At 36.4% G+C, this 17,457-nt stretch overlaps 1 protein-coding gene across 1 annotated transcript in view; it reads left to right on the top strand.

The window, feature by feature from the left end:
* Positions 1-17,457, top strand: part of LOC127524045 (testican-2-like) — a 40,063-nt gene that overhangs the window by 10,080 nt on the left and 12,526 nt on the right. Inside the window, exon 2 of the mRNA XM_051915356.1 lies at positions 11,660-11,705. Coding sequence (XP_051771316.1) covers positions 11,660-11,705 — 46 coding nt within the window. The remainder of the gene's footprint in view (positions 1-11,659; positions 11,706-17,457) is intronic.

Genomic DNA, 17,457 nt, shown 5'->3' with positions numbered 1-17,457 from the left:
ATATTTGTACTGTACTGTATAGAACTCTAGTGTTCTTGACTTAATTTTAAAGAACACTTTATGCCAAAAAGGTTTTGTATAAGGAAAAATGTCTTAAATTACTGCATAATACTTTCATGTTCAACAGGTTACTTCAATATTTTCTAGTGTTTATGAGCTGTTTAATTCATAAAATTGAATTAAAATTAAAAATGAAACAAAATTAAAACTAAGTCCATAAAATGATCACATGATGGGAAGGTTCTAAGATGGCTCCTTTACCATCAAGCCTTGAAATGTAACTTTTTTGTTTTTCAGGAAAACCAATGTAATATATTTTTGTTCAATAATATTTTTTGATTTTTATTTAATATTTTGAGGGTATTTTATGATACTATGCAATATTTATACAATTTTTATTAGCTGTTTTTCCCCATTGAAAATAATACACATTTTTTCTAATATATTTTTAAATTAGGCCTATTTTTCAATTAAAGCAGTATTCCATGTTAAAATAGAGACAAGGCATTTAAAATCCAATTTTTTTGAAGGTAGATTAGCGCCATCTGGTGGGAGTAAAAAAAGAAAAACATCTGTAATGTCGTGCCAGTATAGTTCTATATAAAGTGGCTTATAAATTCTCTAGTGGTTTTTAGACATACTTATTTTTATTAAGTTGTGGATTTGGATTTAGACTACTTTTTGTCAAGGTTTAGATTTTTTTGTTTTTTTTGTTTGAATGTTGATTTGAAGCATCAGTTTTTGCATTAATTTTACCGCAGAACACAAAGGAGGACATTTTGTTACACATAACATCAAAATTCTATAAAAATATAACTAAAATGAACAAGTATGTTTTATCACAGCTTAATAAATCTGGGTCTGATCTGATTTCAACCTTTTATTTGAGTCTTTTGGCTCAATTTTACCATATTGTTACAGCCACACCAGTTCATTTGTGTGTATAATAGTGTTTCTGAATCATGTCCATGATATTTTTGTGTGTTCACATAGCTAATGCGACAAAAGTCACCAAGTGTCCACTGAAGCAAAAGAAATTAAAATGTCAAAACGTAAAATTTTCTGGTCATTTTTGACCAAAGAGGACCAGAGGGTTGAGGTTCCATATAAAACCTTTCCTTCTAAGAGTGGCAGAATCATTTTTTGCAGTGCAGAGTAATGGAGTTTTTGATTCGTTGAAAGCCAGTCACATCTGATGTCATGTCAACATGTGCTGGAGTCTTTTCACTGGACCGAGCCGCTGTTCTTTTGACAGTGAAAGTCTTTGTTGTGGGTTTTTGTGAGCAGTGTGTAAGCGTTCGGATCGCAGCCTTCTGAAAGACTTCATTTGAAACCCTCTCGGGTGTCAGATCGGGTTTCTGATAGCAGGGAATAATTTAAGGCGGAGATATGATCTCCGACTGAAGTCGTGAGACACAGATGGATCTCCAGGTATTGCATCTTTTGAAGAATCGTAAATCATGTGTGACGTGAGCGCGCATCTCTTCGGAATATCAAACCTAATAACAGAGCGCTTCCTCTGTTCTCCTGAAAGTCTTTTATATCCTTGTATTCTCTGACACAGTGGGCGCAGGAAGTCTTTCTGTTTTATGTGTTCGAGTTAAAGACACGTTACCCTCCGGATGAGGCCGCTTCAATGATAATAATGTTTTAGAGAAAGTCTTTGTTCTCGTTTTAATGACGGACCTCCTGCAGCCAGATTCAGTTTGATGGTTGTTCTGCAGTTCTTCAGGGGAAAGTGTTGGAGGAGCAGAATCAGTGTTTCCTGCAGAATTACATAGAAATAAAAATTGAATGTGGAACAGTGTGTATCATGTGATTAACTTTAACAGTAAACATTTCAAACAGAATCTCTGTCAAGAAAGATCACATTTTACCCCAAAATAACAACAAATAAATGTATTTTGCATGAAGAAAATGTGATTAATGGGCTTGAATGTTGTGGAAATCATGTAAACTTTAACAATGATCACACTCTAAAAAACACTGGGTTGTTCCGTCTGACCCAGGATCTGGGTAATGCAAAAACTACCCAAACGCTGGATTGTTACGTCTGACCCAGGATCTGGGTAACGCAAAAACTACCCAAACGCTGGGTTGTTACGTCTGACCCAGGATCTGGGTAATGCAAAAACTACCCAAATGCCGGGTTGTTACGTCTGACCCAGGATCTGGGTAACGCAAAAACTACCCAAATGCCGGGTTGTTACGTCTGACCCAGGATCTGGGTAACGCAAAAACTACCCAAATGCCGGGTTGTTACGTCTGACCCAGGATCTGGGTAACGCAAAAACTACCCAAACGCTGGGTTGTTACGTCTGACCCAGGATCTGGGTAACGCAAAAACTACCCAAACGCTGGGTTGTTACGTCTGACCCAGGATCTGGGTAACGCAAAAACTACCCAAACGCTGGGTTGTTCCGTCTGACCCAGGATCTGGGTAACGCAAAAACTACCCAAACGCTGGGTTGTTACGTCTGACCCAGGATCTGGGTAGTGCAAAAACTACCCAAACGCTGGGTTGTTACGTCTGACCCAGGATCTGGGTAACGCAAAAACTACCCAAACGCTGGGTTGTTACGTCTGACCCAGGATCTGGGTAATGCAAAAACTACCCAAATGCCGGGTTGTTACGTCTGACCCAGGATCTGGGTAACGCAAAAACTACCCAAATGCCGGGTTGTTACGTCTGACCCAGGATCTGGGTAACGCAAAAACTACCCAAATGCCGGGTTGTTACGTCTGACCCAGGATCTGGGTAACGCAAAAACTACCCAAACGCCGGGTTGTTACGTCTGACCCAGGATCTGGGTAACGCAAAAACTACCCAAACGCTGGGTTGTTACGTCTGACCCAGGATCTGGGTAACGCAAAAACTACCCAAACGCTGGGTTGTTACGTCTGACCCAGGATCTGGGTAACGCAAAAACTACCCAAACGCTGGGTTGTTACGTCTGACCCAGGATCTGGGTAGTGCAAAAACTACCCAAACGCTGGGTTGTTACGTCTGACCCAGGATCTGGGTAATGCAAAAACTACCCAAACGCTGGGTTGTTACGTCTGACCCAGGATCTGGGTAACGCAAAAACTACCCAAACGCCGGGTTGTTACGTCTGACCCAGGATCTGGGTAACGCAAAACTACCCAAACGCCGGGTTGTTACGTCTGACCCAGGATCTGGGTAGTGCAAAAACTACCCAAACGCTGGGTTGTTACGTCTGACCCAGGATCTGGGTAACGCAAAAACTACCCAAACGCTGGGTTGTTACGTCTGACCCAGGATCTGGGTAACGCAAAAACTACCCAAATGCCGGGTTGTTACGTCTGACCCAGGATCTGGGTAACGCAAAAACTACCCAAACGCTGGGTTGTTACGTCTGACCCAGGATCTGGGTAATGCAAAAACTACCCAAATGCCGGGTTGTTACGTCTGACCCAGGATCTGGGTAACGCAAAAACTACCCAAATGCCGGGTTGTTACGTCTGACCCAGGATCTGGGTAACGCAAAAACTACCCAAATGCCGGGTTGTTACGTCTGACCCAGGATCTGGGTAACGCAAAAACTACCCAAACGCTGGGTTGTTACGTCTGACCCAGGATCTGGGTAACGCAAAAACTACCCAAACGCTGGGTTGTTACGTCTGACCCAGGATCTGGGTAACGCAAAAACTACCCAAACGCTGGGTTGTTCCGTCTGACCCAGGATCTGGGTAACGCAAAAACTACCCAAACGCTGGGTTGTTACGTCTGACCCAGGATCTGGGTAGTGCAAAAACTACCCAAACGCTGGGTTGTTACGTCTGACCCAGGATCTGGGTAACGCAAAAACTACCCAAACGCTGGGTTGTTACGTCTGACCCAGGATCTGGGTAATGCAAAAACTACCCAAATGCCGGGTTGTTACGTCTGACCCAGGATCTGGGTAACGCAAAAACTACCCAAATGCCGGGTTGTTACGTCTGACCCAGGATCTGGGTAACGCAAAAACTACCCAAATGCCGGGTTGTTACGTCTGACCCAGGATCTGGGTAACGCAAAAACTACCCAAACGCTGGGTTGTTACGTCTGACCCAGGATCTGGGTAACGCAAAAACTACCCAAACGCTGGGTTGTTACGTCTGACCCAGGATCTGGGTAACGCAAAAACTACCCAAACGCTGGGTTGTTACGTCTGACCCAGGATCTGGGTAACGCAAAAACTACCCAAACGCTGGGTTGTTACGTCTGACCCAGGATCTGGGTAGTGCAAAAACTACCCAAACGCTGGGTTGTTACGTCTGACCCAGGATCTGGGTAATGCAAAAACTACCCAAACGCTGGGTTGTTACGTCTGACCCAGGATCTGGGTAACGCAAAAACTACCCAAACGCCGGGTTGTTACGTCTGACCCAGGATCTGGGTAACGCAAAACTACCCAAACGCCGGGTTGTTACGTCTGACCCAGGATCTGGGTAGTGCAAAAACTACCCAAACGCTGGGTTGTTACGTCTGACCCAGGATCTGGGTAACGCAAAAACTACCCAAACGCTGGGTTGTTCCGTCTGACCCAGGATCTGGGTAACGCAAAAACTACCCAAACGCCGGGTTGTTACGTCTGACCCAGGATCTGGGTAGTGCAAAAACTACCCAAATGCTGGAAAAATAACCCCCAAAAAATTACCCAAAAGGCTCAACCCAGGACTTGGGTAGAAAAAAGATGTTTTATAGTGCAACTGTCCTAATAGTAGACTGTATGTTCCTTAATGCAAAATAAAATTTCCCTTTTTTTGTCTTTGTTTTTGGGGTAAAATGTGGCAGGACACATTAGATTGTATCTTGTATGTATGCAGTGTTATTTAATTTTATTAATATTTTGAATTACACTGCTGGGTTGAAAATGGACAAACCCAGAGATTGGGTCGTTTTAACCCAGCAGTTGAGTTAAATGTTTGCCCAACCTGCTGGTCAGTTTTATTTAACTCAACTATTGTTTAAGAATTACTGTATGTCTGGCTTAAAATGAACCCAAAATAGGCTGGAAATTAAAAATCAGACACATAATTACTAGAGGTGACAATAATAATCAAAAGGTGAAAATTTATTAATGAGCGATTTAATAAATGTTTATTGTTTAATTATTATTCATTAAACATATTAATAAATGTTTATTTCCACATATTTTGGGTTCATTGTAAGCAAGCAATACAGTAATTCTTAAACAATAATTGAGTTAAATAAAACTGACCAGCAGGTTGGGCAAACATTTAACCCAACAGCTGGGTTAAAATGACCCAATCACTGGGTTTGTCCATTTTCAACCCAACTTGGGTTGTTTTTAACCCAGCATTTTTTGGAGTGTAGCTTTTATTTTTATATCTTTACTGTTGATTTTGATTTTAGTTTAATTTTTAGGAATTTCGTTGTGCTACTGTTTTAGTTTTATATGCGATTCCAGTTCATAACTTTAGTGCTTCAACTTAAACTTATTTCAGTTTATTGCCAAGACAAAATTTCAAGTTTTTCAACTAATATTTATGTTTTATTTTATTTTATTTCAGCTTTATTTCAAATAACAGAAATGTTTTTGATAGTTTTAGTTAAGGATAATCACCTGATATGCAAGTCACAGTACGTGTTTACATGATTATATTTAACTCTGTGATTGCCGGTCAGTTTTGATCTTGGAAATAAAATGATTTATTTTGCATTTTAATTAAAATTTTGTTTAAAATTTAAGTGGGATTAACATAAGTGGGATTCAGGGTGAAATATGTCCGTTTTCTTCGGTCATAGTTGCTTTTTTGAATTGATTATTCTTGATTCATTTCACAGACTTTGTACAAATGTTAATGATGATCTGGAGTGTTCTGGACAGGTGACTGTGTTCAGTCTCTTGTTCCTGTGGAGTTGGAAGTGAATCTCGACTGGCAGCTGGCAGCCTCGGTCTGTGATATCCATTTATTCTGGCCACACGATAAGAGCCGCGGGCCGGAGGTTGTTTTGGATACTGCCCAGGAGGAGACCGACACACGCTCGACTGAAGCAAATGTCCAGTTTCATGGTGCTCATATGGCCGGACTGATATGAAACCACGTTCTGTGAAGAGCCTAATGCATTTCTGACAGGATGCAGCGGCGGGTCTTTTATTTCTCAGGCATGTCTGTCAGTAAATGGCAGAACTGCAAGAGCGAGACCGCATAGAGAGCGAAAATAGTGAGTGAAAGAAAGCAAAAAAACTCAGCAATTTTGACAGAGCTCAGGGTTATGTTTCAGAGAGCGAGGCAATGCACACTATTACTCTGTTCTGAAATGTAGTGAGCCTCATATATAGACAGCATTTGAAGACATTTCAGGATATTAAGGCTGTTCTAAAAAATGCATTACAGTGCATGGGTACGCATGTGATGCGGCTTTAGGGTTTCGGCATTTGAGACTTCTTTTGGCCAAATTCTAATGTATGTTTGTGCATTGTATGCATTGCAACACGCAAGAAAGTTCTTACACTCTCAAAACAAAGGTTCTTTTATTGGCATTGATGGTTCCATGAAGAACATTCATGGAACTTTTCCATTCCACAAAAGGTTGATTATCATGGAAAAAGGTTCTTTAAATTATTAAAAATCTTTTTTTTAAGAGCTGTTCAATCAAATTTGCCCCTATTTGGGTGTGAGCAAAAACACGCCGTTTTTGTGTGTGTCCCTTTAAATGCAAATGAGCTGCCACTTTCCAGAAGGGGGCGGAGCTTTAACAGCTCGCGCTTCGGTCGCTCAACAACAACAAAGCTGGAGAATCTCACGCAGCCAAAATGAGGATTGTCAGTAATGGTGTTCAGCCTTACATTGTTCAAACCGGAGTCGACACTGATGGAGAGACTCAGGAAGAAGTTAGACGTTTCTGAACGGTTAGTGGATAAATTTGTAGTTGCTGTGGAGTTGATTCAACTCATCAACTTTTTCACGTTTTCTGGGTTGGAAGATGCACCGGGGACCCGATTATAGCACTTAAACATGGAAAAAGTCTGATTTTCATGGTATGTCCCCTTTAAATCTAATTTAAATGGACTATTTTATCCAATATTTGTATGCTCTTTGTATGTTTTTTTGATTAGACAACCCTATTCGTGAGTCGAGTGAAGTTGCTGCCTGTGTGTTTCAAATCAGTCACTTCTGAGAAGACATTTTATTTAGGATGCTTCCTTGTAAAGTAGTTCACTATGTAGACAGAAACACGTCTCGCTCTGTTTTGGAGCAGAGCTAATCTGCTATGAAAATATGCTTTGCTCTGAGAATGAAACCACAATAATAATAAAAAAAAAAACGTTACTGCAGAGAGAAGCGTTTGGGGAGAAATGGAAATCTACTTCACAGATCACAGACTGACAGGCAGAGAGGCACTTTTGAGGCTTGAGGAGTGACATGTAGCGTCTCCACTGCCAAAGCAATTTGTGGAGTGCTGCGTTTTGTGGACAGGGTTTCATTACAGAAGCTGCTGGGTCATCGCCCCGTCAGTCAGCTCTGATTTTGTCAATCAGCGGGACGCAGTCTTTAGATCATCATCGAGGAAATCTTGATTTAAAAACAGACCATTTGTAATTTTTTTGTTTCATGCACAATTTCACATCCTCCGACTATACTTGAAACGCTCAAGCAATATTTAGAGCTAAATGTAAGATTTATGTATTTGAATTGCATATAAAATTTACATTCATTTGGATTTCACAGTTGTACATAAACTAATAAACGTAATGTGATGCATAATTGTCAGTCATGCATACAGGGCATAAAATTAAAGGATTAGTTCACTTCAGAATGAAAATTTCCTGATAATTTACTCACCCCCATGTCATCCAAGATGTTCATGTGTTTCGTTCTTCAGTGGAAAAGAAATGAAGGTTTTTGAGGAAAACATTCCAGGATTTTTCTCCATATAGTGGACTTCACTGGGGTTCAACGGGTTGAAGGTCCAAATGTCAGTTTCAGCTTCAAAGAGCTCTACACGATCCCAGACGAGGAATAAGAGTCTTATCTAGAGAAACCATCGGCCATTTTCTAAAAAAAATAAACATTATATACTTTTTAACCACAAATGCTCATCTTGCACTGCTCTGTGATGCTCCACGCATTACGTAATCATGTTGGAAAGGTCACGCGTGACATAGGAGGAAGTACCGCAGTAAACTCCATCTCATTTTCTCCTCCAACTTCAAAAATTGTCCAACATCGTTGTTTTACCTTTTTTTGTAAAGGCCGTTTGACTTAGTCTTTGCACGTTCTCTTTGTAAACACTGGATCGGTACTTCCACCTACGTCACGCGTGACCTTTCCAACGTGATTACGTAATGCGTGGAGCATCACAGAGCAGTGCAAGACGAGCATTTGTGGTTAAAAAGTATATAATGTTTATTTTTTTTAGAAAATGTCCGATGGTTTCTCTAGATAAGACTCTTATTCCTCGTCTGGGATCATGTAGAGCTCTTTGAAGCTGCACTGAAACTGACATTTGGACCTTCAACCCGTTGAACCCCAGTGAAGTCCACTATATGGAGAATAATCCTGGAATGTTTTCCTCAAAAACCTTCATTTCTTTTCCACTGAAGAAAGACAGACATGAACATCTTGGATGACATGGGGGTGAGTAAATTATCAGGAGATTTGAATTTTGAAGTGAACTAATCCTTTAATCCTGGGTGTAGGTGAGTATATGAAACGGTGTCAATCGCAACATTTTTATGAATTCTAGTAATGCAATGTTGTGAGAACATGAATGTGAACAAACGTGATTTGACGGGGAAGTGTTGCATCGTCACAAAAGTTTAAGCCTTGCCAACTGAAATATTCAAGCTCAAGAAGATGCGAACGGGAACTCTCTGTGTGGGAAGTTTTATGTGTGCAAAGTGCAAGCTGCGTCTCAGACAGCGTGCGAATCCTGAATTAAGCTCTCTTTGCGCTTGAAAATGCCTTTATTGGTGAGTATCCTCGTAAACATAGTTATGGCTTAAGTGTATTAGTTTTAGTTTATGTTCAAACTGTATAATCCTAATCGAAATTTTGTATGCAATTAAAATCTGAATTTTAGGTCTGTAAAAATGTATTTTTGAATAGCTGTCAATGACAAATGAAGCTTTTTACCCACATAATGATGCAATTATTGATGTAGTCATGCTAACCAGCCAAACTTTGACCCTCGTCCGATTAATCAGCAGATATTTGGACATTATGAGATTGATCTCCAGATATGACTATTGGCAGCAGCCGCTGAAAAACCCATATTGATCGAGCACTGGTGTCAATCTGTTCTTTTCTGCTTTGCTTTACATTTTGCTCATTCTCGAGGGCTTTGTCTGCATCTAATTGAACAGTACAGCTCTAAATGCTACAAAATCACAAATTGATTGTGTTGGCAGAAGCCGCACATGCGGATGAGTGAATGTCAGATTAGTATGCATGTGCAGCACCAGCGCAGCGTGAAGCATGCAAATTTTATTGGAACTAAATTTCAGCAGAGCTTCCCAGTAGGATTCGCTCCAGGAGCTCGACAACGTTATAATGAGAAATCTGAGCTGAAGTCGAGCCGCCGTCGCTCTCTTTGTGTCTGATGACACTTTCACTGTTCTGTCTTCAGCGTTTGATTCAGTCTTCTGAAGGGCAAACTCACGTCTTACAGTTTTTCCAGATTTCATGCATTAGAAAAACCCTGAGCATTTTGAGTCAACTTGAAATCACAATTTACTTTCATGCATGTTCCTGGTCTCTTTGTGACGTTTTAATCTTTGCACATTATTCTAAACAAACCGCTTGATCTTATAATCTTATAGTACATATTTTTGATAAGGAATGAAATCTTTTCTGATGCTTTGTGTGAGGAAAAATCAAAACACAAATTTAAGTCACTGTTTGCTGAAAATCTTCTCTGCTGCAGCTCTGACTACTGTTACGATACTTTTAAAATGCTTTTGGTCACTTTTATAGCTTGAAACTGTTGTTGACTGGAAAAAAACATCTGCATGTCTTCAAAAATTCACCTTTTGTATTTTTTCAGTGTAAAAACACCCAAAACTTTATTAAACGATTCCTTAACATATTTTTTTATTTTATTTTATTATATTTTATTTTAAATAAAATTGACTGGAATAAACTTCTGCATGAAGAGTCTTCAAAAATTCACCTTTTATTTTTTTTCAGTGTAAAAAACTTTTTTTTACTAAACGATTCCTTTATTATTTTATTTTATTTAAAATAAAATAAATAAAATTGACTGGAATAAACATCTGCATGAAGAGTCTTTAAATATTCACCTTTTGTATTTTTTCAGTGTAAAAAATTTTTTATTAAACAATTCCTTAAAACATTTTATTCAATTTTATTTTATTTTATTTTATTTTATTTTAAATTGACTGAAATAAACTTCTGCATAAAGAGTCTTTAAATATTCACCTTTTCTATTTTTTCAGTGTAAAAAAATCCTTTTTTATTAAATGATTTCTTTATTATTTTTTTAAATTTTATTTTATTTTATTTTATTTTATTTAAAATAAAATAAAATAAAATAAATAAAATTTACTGGAATAAACATCTACATGAGTCTTTAAAAATTCACTTTTTGTATTTTTTCAGTGTAAAAAAAATCTTTTTTTTATTAAATGATTCATTAAAACATATTATATTTTATTTTATTTTATATTAGGACCTTCACCTTTTGTATTTTTTTCAGTGGAAAAAAAAAAACTCGAAGGTTTAGAAGGATATAATAATGAGTAAATAATGACAGAATGTTAATTTTTGATTAAATGATTCTGTAAAACCTTATTTTATTTCATTATTTAATTTTATTTGATTTTATTATTCAGTAATTCCCGGAGACTTACTGCGTCCTGCGGGAAATCCCTCGGCTCATATTCTCCCAGATCATATATTAATAGATGACAATTAAAGCAAATGTGAAGCGCAGAGCTGTCCTCTTTCATGTGTTTCTAAATTTACATCTCATTTTCTCTCCCTTTTCTCTATACCTGCCTCCCGTCGCTGAAGGAAGTGGAGGTTGGTATCTGTGTGTGCCGTGATGTGTTTGTGTGAGGTCAGCGTTTCAGAGGGAGGCCCTCAGGGGCCCGACGGCACCTGTTCTGGTTTACTGACACTGCCATTCAACATTCTCAGAACTTTGGCTAACGTTCTGGGAAGGTTCTCTCAAAGTTCTTCCAGGAACGTTCATTCAAAGTTATCTGGTCTTTAATAATGTTCTCAGAAAGTTAGCACATTTATACATCATCCATGGAACTTTTTTTTAGTTGGATGTTCGTTGATCATTTTTGAATGTTGCTACTTGTTTCAGAATGTTCCGAGAACATTCAAAAGTAACATTCCCTGTAACAGAATGATAAAACGGAATGTTTCCTTACCATTCGCGTAACTAAGAAAAAAAGTTTTAAAAAAATGGACGTTTTTTAAAATTCAGAGAACATTCTGAAATAATGGGAACATTAGCAAAATGTACACAATTTGTGTAGTAACTGAATTTTATTTTAAAATATTGTGTCTAATAAATGTTCAGCAATTTTATTAGAAACAAAGGAACATTTCAACGATCACGTCTAGATGAGGGAAAAATACCTGATTTCTAATGCGTTTTGTTTTACGTCACAGATGTGATATATTATGGTTTCTCTCTTGTGTTTCTCATCAGGACGACTACATCCGGACGCTGGAAAGTCCACAGGGTTCTGATGAAAGTGAGTAACGTAACGTACTCTCCACTGCTCTTTATTGTGGCAAGTCACATTTCACACCATTATATTTTGCCTAAATGAATTTTATTTATACTGATTTTTGAATTTAACTGAATTAAATTGATTAATTGTGATTAATCGCATATAACATAAAAGTTTGTACACACACACTTTTTAAAAAACGTTTGTCAGATGTGATTAATCGCGATTAATTGATTTGAAAGCACTTAAAAAAACTTTATTACAATATTTTAGAGTAAACAAAAAATTCAAATCGATTAATCGCAATTAATCGCACCTGACAAAAGTTTTTAAAAATGTAAATACACACACTTTTACAAACTTTTATGTTCTATGCGATTAATTGCGAATAATCGATTTGACAGCACTAAAAATTTTGTATTACAGTATTTTATAGTAAACAAAATTCAAATCGATTAATCGCATCTAATATAAAAGTTTGTAAATGTGTACACACACACAAACTTTTATGTTAGATGTGATTAATTGTGATTAATCGCGATTAATCGATTTAACAGCACTTAAACGTTGTATTACAGTATTTTATAGTAAGCAAAAAAACGCAATTAATCGCATTTAACTTAAGTTTGTAAATATGTGTGACACACACACACACACACATTTACAAACTTTTATGTTCGATGTGATTAATTACGATTAATCGATTTGACAGAACTAAAAAATGTTGTATTACAGTATTTTATAGTAAACAAAAAATTCAAATAGATTAATCGCAATTAATCGCATCTAACATAAAAGTTTGTAAATACACACACACAAACACACACACACACACACTTACAAACTTTTATGTTAGATGCGATTAATTTCTATTAATCGATTCGGCAGAACTAAAAAACTTTATTACAGTTTTATAGTAAAATTCTAATTGATTAATCGCATTAACAGAAGTTTGTAAACATATTGTGTGTGTGTGTATACACACACACACACACATATTTACAAACTTTTATGTTAGATGCGATTAATCAATTTGATAGCACTAAAAAAAATAGTATTTTATAGTAAACAAAAAATTCATATTCACATTACTATAATAAGAAAATTGTCATTATTAAAATATTACAATGCAAACAATTAATGATGTTACTAAAATAGGCTTAATAATGTTTCACAGTGTAAATGCAGACATTTGATGCTTTTGTAACACTTACAGATCAGACTCGACCCTGCGGTGAGTGTGTAAAACATGTAAAGTTCTGACAAACATTTCTTTTCTAGTTCTTCTGGCGGTTGCATTTTTCATATTTATCCCAAGACATGTTTGACTCAGCTGCTCTGTTAAAATCCCTCATGCTACTTACAGTGAATATTTCATTCCTTGAATCCTTAAAAGCTCCATTATTGGAGAATGTCTCTGCTGCTGGCCATTAACTCTAAACTAGTGATGTCATATTGACTTAACGACCTGCGGACAATTATACATTACTGTCTGAAATCCCGTCTAATGTGGCAGTAATTACAGGGCCAGCGGGACTGAACACACATCAGATAGTGGATCAGAAAAGGCTTTTGTTTGAGAGCGAAGATTAAAAAGGGCGAAACGAGGATCTTGATTCATTCCGGAGGTTTTTACAGCCACGGCTTTGCATAATTTAATTCAGTAGCTCCCTTTGGTCAAATGAACCGATTTGAAGGTTTTTACTGTGACTCCACCATAATAGTGTTTTAACATTATAAATATGTGTGCAGCCACAATTCTCCATACATTGGGATATGAAGGTCTAACGATCTGTAGCTGTCATTATAGGCCTTTGGGAATCAGTGATAAATACGCCAAAAAAAACGAGTGGATTTGGATGGATGGGCAGCTTAGAGCTCCTGCGTTAAATCAAACACCTTCGACGCTTTACACTCTTTTTTTTCCTCCGAGGCTCTCGGCTGCTTTCAGAAGGAGCTACATAAATTTATGAAGCTTGTAAGTGTGCTACAAATCATAGTGCGGAAATTGCGCCGTGCTCATGTTTCTATGGAAACACCTCCAGCGCAGCTCCGAGCGGAGAGCCAAAGATGGTTCGGCCTGTCTGCGGTCACAGAGCCCTGAAAAATCACTGGCATTACTCTCCTCATGGGGTTTGACCGTAATAACCCGAGAGAGAGAGAGAGAGAGAGAGAGACTGACTGACAGTGGAATAGAGACATCAGAGCTGTGATTTCAGCTGAGCGATCGTGAGATGCTGCTGCTGTTCTGTGTTTGGCAGTGTGAATATGTGATAATGTACAGTAAGAAGGTCATTATCATAAAATAAACGGCAACAGCGTGATCAGATGAGCACATGTATATGTCATGATTTCACAAAAATTGTGATTTACGCTAGCGTTCAAAAGTTTGGGGTCGGTAAGATTGTTTTAAATGTTTTTGAAAGTCTTTTATGCTCACCAAGGCTGCATTTATTTGATCAAAAATACAGTAAAATCAGTAAAATTGTGAAATATTATTATAATTTAAAATAGCTGTTTTCTATGTGAATATATAGTAAAGTGTAATTTATTCCTGTGATCAAAGCTGAATTTTCAGAATCATTACTCCAGCCATTTATTTATTATTTATTTTAAATGTATTTTTATTTTTAAGAACACCATTTATATGAAATATAAACTCACTTTTGATTAATTTAATGTGTCCTTGCTGAAAAAAAAAATTAATTTCTTTAAAAAAATATTATTGATCCCTACAGAAGAGGATTAGGGCCAAGTAATAATAAAAAAATAAAACCATCTCGAGATTAAAGTCATTATAATGCGAAATTAAACTCGTTAAATTTCGAGAAAGAAGTCGAAATACAATGTCGAGATTAACCTTCTTCATTTTGAGAATAAAGTCATTGTGTTTCGAGAAAAAACTTGTTAAATTTTGAGAAAAAGTTTAAATAAATTGTCAAGAATAAATAAAGTCGTTGCGTTTCAAGAAAAAATAGTTAAATTTCGAGAAAAAAAAGTCAAAATACAATGTTGAGAATAAAATAATTAAATTTCGAGAATAAAGTCATTGTTTTGAGAACAAACTCCTTAAATTTTGAGAAAGTTGAAATAAATTGTCAAAAATAAATTTTTCAGAATAAAGTCATTGTGTTTCATGAAAAAAATAGTTCAATTTCGAGAAACAAGTCGAAATACAATGTTGAGAATAAACTTCTTCATTTTAAAAATGAAGTCGTGTTTCGTGAAAAAAACTCGTTAAATTTTGAGAAAAAAAAAGTCGAAATACAATGTTGAATAAAATCATTAAATTTTGAGAATAAAGTCGTTGTGTTTCAAGAAAAAAAAAGTTACATTTAGAGAAAAAAGTCAAAATAAAATGTTGAGAATAAACTCATTAAATTTTGAGAATAAAGTTGCTGTGTTTCAAGAAAAAAATTATTAAATTTTGAGGAAAAAAAGTCTAAATAAAATGTCAAGAATAAATTCGTTAAATTTTGAAAATAAAATCGTTTTTCGAGAAAAAACTTTAATGATTTTATTCTCGACATTGTATTTAGATTTTTTTTAGAGATTTTTGTGGAAACCGTGATACATTTTATTTTTAAGAATCCTTTAATGAATGAAAAGTTAAAAGAAAAAACATATATATATATATACACACACACACACCAGAGATGGAAACTCGAGTCTGCGACTTGGACTTGAGTCGCACTTAAGTCGTAAAAATAAACAACTTGCGACTCATGAACTACTACCCCGAGACTTGACTCGAGACTTGACTTGGACTTGTGAAAAATAGTCTTTTGGCGTGACATTCCCGATTACGTTCTCTATTTACTACTACTTACCTTGTGATAAACTGTCATTTCATTTGAAAAGCAATCAATTAATCCGAAGGGAAGCTGCGGTGTTGCACAGAGGCTTGCTTGTGGTCCATTTTCAAGAAGTACATGTCCTTTTCATTTTTTATTTATTTTTGCCCAAGTATTTGATAAAGCATATAATATCTAGATTTACCATGTTAAATTGTATTTGGATTGGGCGAACACTTCCATGCGCATTTTATGACCCTGTCCATCGACTCATTTCCACAGATCGGTTTAAGTCGCAGTGCGTTATTATATCGCTTTATCACAAACGAGACACACAGATGGAAATGTTGTTCGTTGTTTTGTTTACTGTAACCCTTATCTATACATAGGTTTTGTTACCGCCGGCGCTCACTGGAAGACTACATTTTCCAGCATTGCTTGAGATCTACAGCAAACTACGGCAACTCATATAGCTCAAAATACACAGCACTTTATTCCTTGCTGTGGTTCTAAATGGTATAATTAGTTAGAAAGTAATAGAAATGATTTAAGTAGTATTTTGTGTGCTTTATTAGACAATTTTAAAGTAAAAGTAATCTGTTTTGATATTTAAATACGCTGTTAATTACAATAACAACTAGCTGAAAAAAATATATTGATAAAAATAGAACAAAGACTTGACTTGAGACTTCACTTAAACACTTAAAAACTTGACTTGGACTTGACCGCAGGGACTTGTGAACATGTCTGACACACACACACACACACACATATATATACACTTAAATTTATATATACTACAGAAAACTCAAGATGTTTTCAGAATTAGAAAAAAAAAACAATGCAAAAAACAAATGTTGCCATTGCAACTAGTTGAAATAAGTTTAAGTATTAAAATTACTAAAACTAAAAATAAAGCTAAAAATAGAAACATTAAAAAAACTAAAATTAAAATGAAAAGATAGATGGATAGTTAGTTAGTTAAATGTTCCGTCAATGTAATTTTCAAGAGTTTTGATTATCAGTGTATCACTACAAACACCTGAAAATATCATGGAAAATAATTGGTAAAAAGACATGGAAATCCTATAAATACTATGGTACTGAATGATTACATATTCATCTATTATAGTATTTACATTCCATTGAATATGAAATAACTCTTGTACTATTTCCAAGATAATACCGTGATGCTTTATGTTACACTTGAACAGGGAGAAAACATCCTGTCAGATTCACAGTTTGTTTTTCACTGAATAATCTGAATAATCATCACAGTCGTCATGTTCCATATTTTCCCACCCCTGCAGTGTCTTTCCTAATATTTGTGAGGAAACATGTTTTCTCTGTCGTGTGTTTTCTCTTGGGAATGGATGATCCCGTCTCTGTTTCTGATTTATGTTCGTGTGTGTTGTTCTGTCTCTGGCCTGTTGTTGTTTGTTTGTGGTCTTGTTTATCAGTTTTCCGACACACACAGAAAACAGACGGTATATTCTCCGGTGAAATGCCGCTTCCAGCCTGATCTTCTTCTTTTTCCTGGGCTGAGTTTTTTTTTCTTTCCTCTAGTCTAGTTTTGAATTATTCATAATCAGTGCTGAGATAGAAAGAGATTCATCTCATTTTCCATAAATGAGATTGTAAAATCTGCTTGTTTTGCTTTATTTAGAGTATCGTATCCCTGTAACTTTTATAAGGACACAGTACAGTACAGGGTGTTTGCCCACTTTATTTCTTTGGTGAATTTGTTTAAACCATGAAATAAATTTAAACCATGCAATGCAGAAAACTCTGATGACGAGGGCGGGGCAACCTGTCACTCACATGAGATCCACCAATAGCAAACCACAACCATCCAATCAATTCCCCACAGACAAAATCAAGCCCCGCCCTACATTTGTTCTTGTTTGCGAAGCATTTCACTCTACATCACAATAGTGAAGAAAAGACTAGCGCAACTTTAGTTTCATGCCTTGGGCAGG

The sequence above is a fragment of the Ctenopharyngodon idella genome, chromosome 12 (genome assembly GCF_019924925.1).
Source record: "Ctenopharyngodon idella isolate HZGC_01 chromosome 12, HZGC01, whole genome shotgun sequence".
Classification (NCBI taxonomy): domain Eukaryota; kingdom Metazoa; phylum Chordata; class Actinopteri; order Cypriniformes; family Xenocyprididae; genus Ctenopharyngodon; species Ctenopharyngodon idella.
The sequence above is the reverse complement of the archived record's forward strand: the minus strand, read 5'-3'. Positions and strand labels throughout refer to the sequence as shown.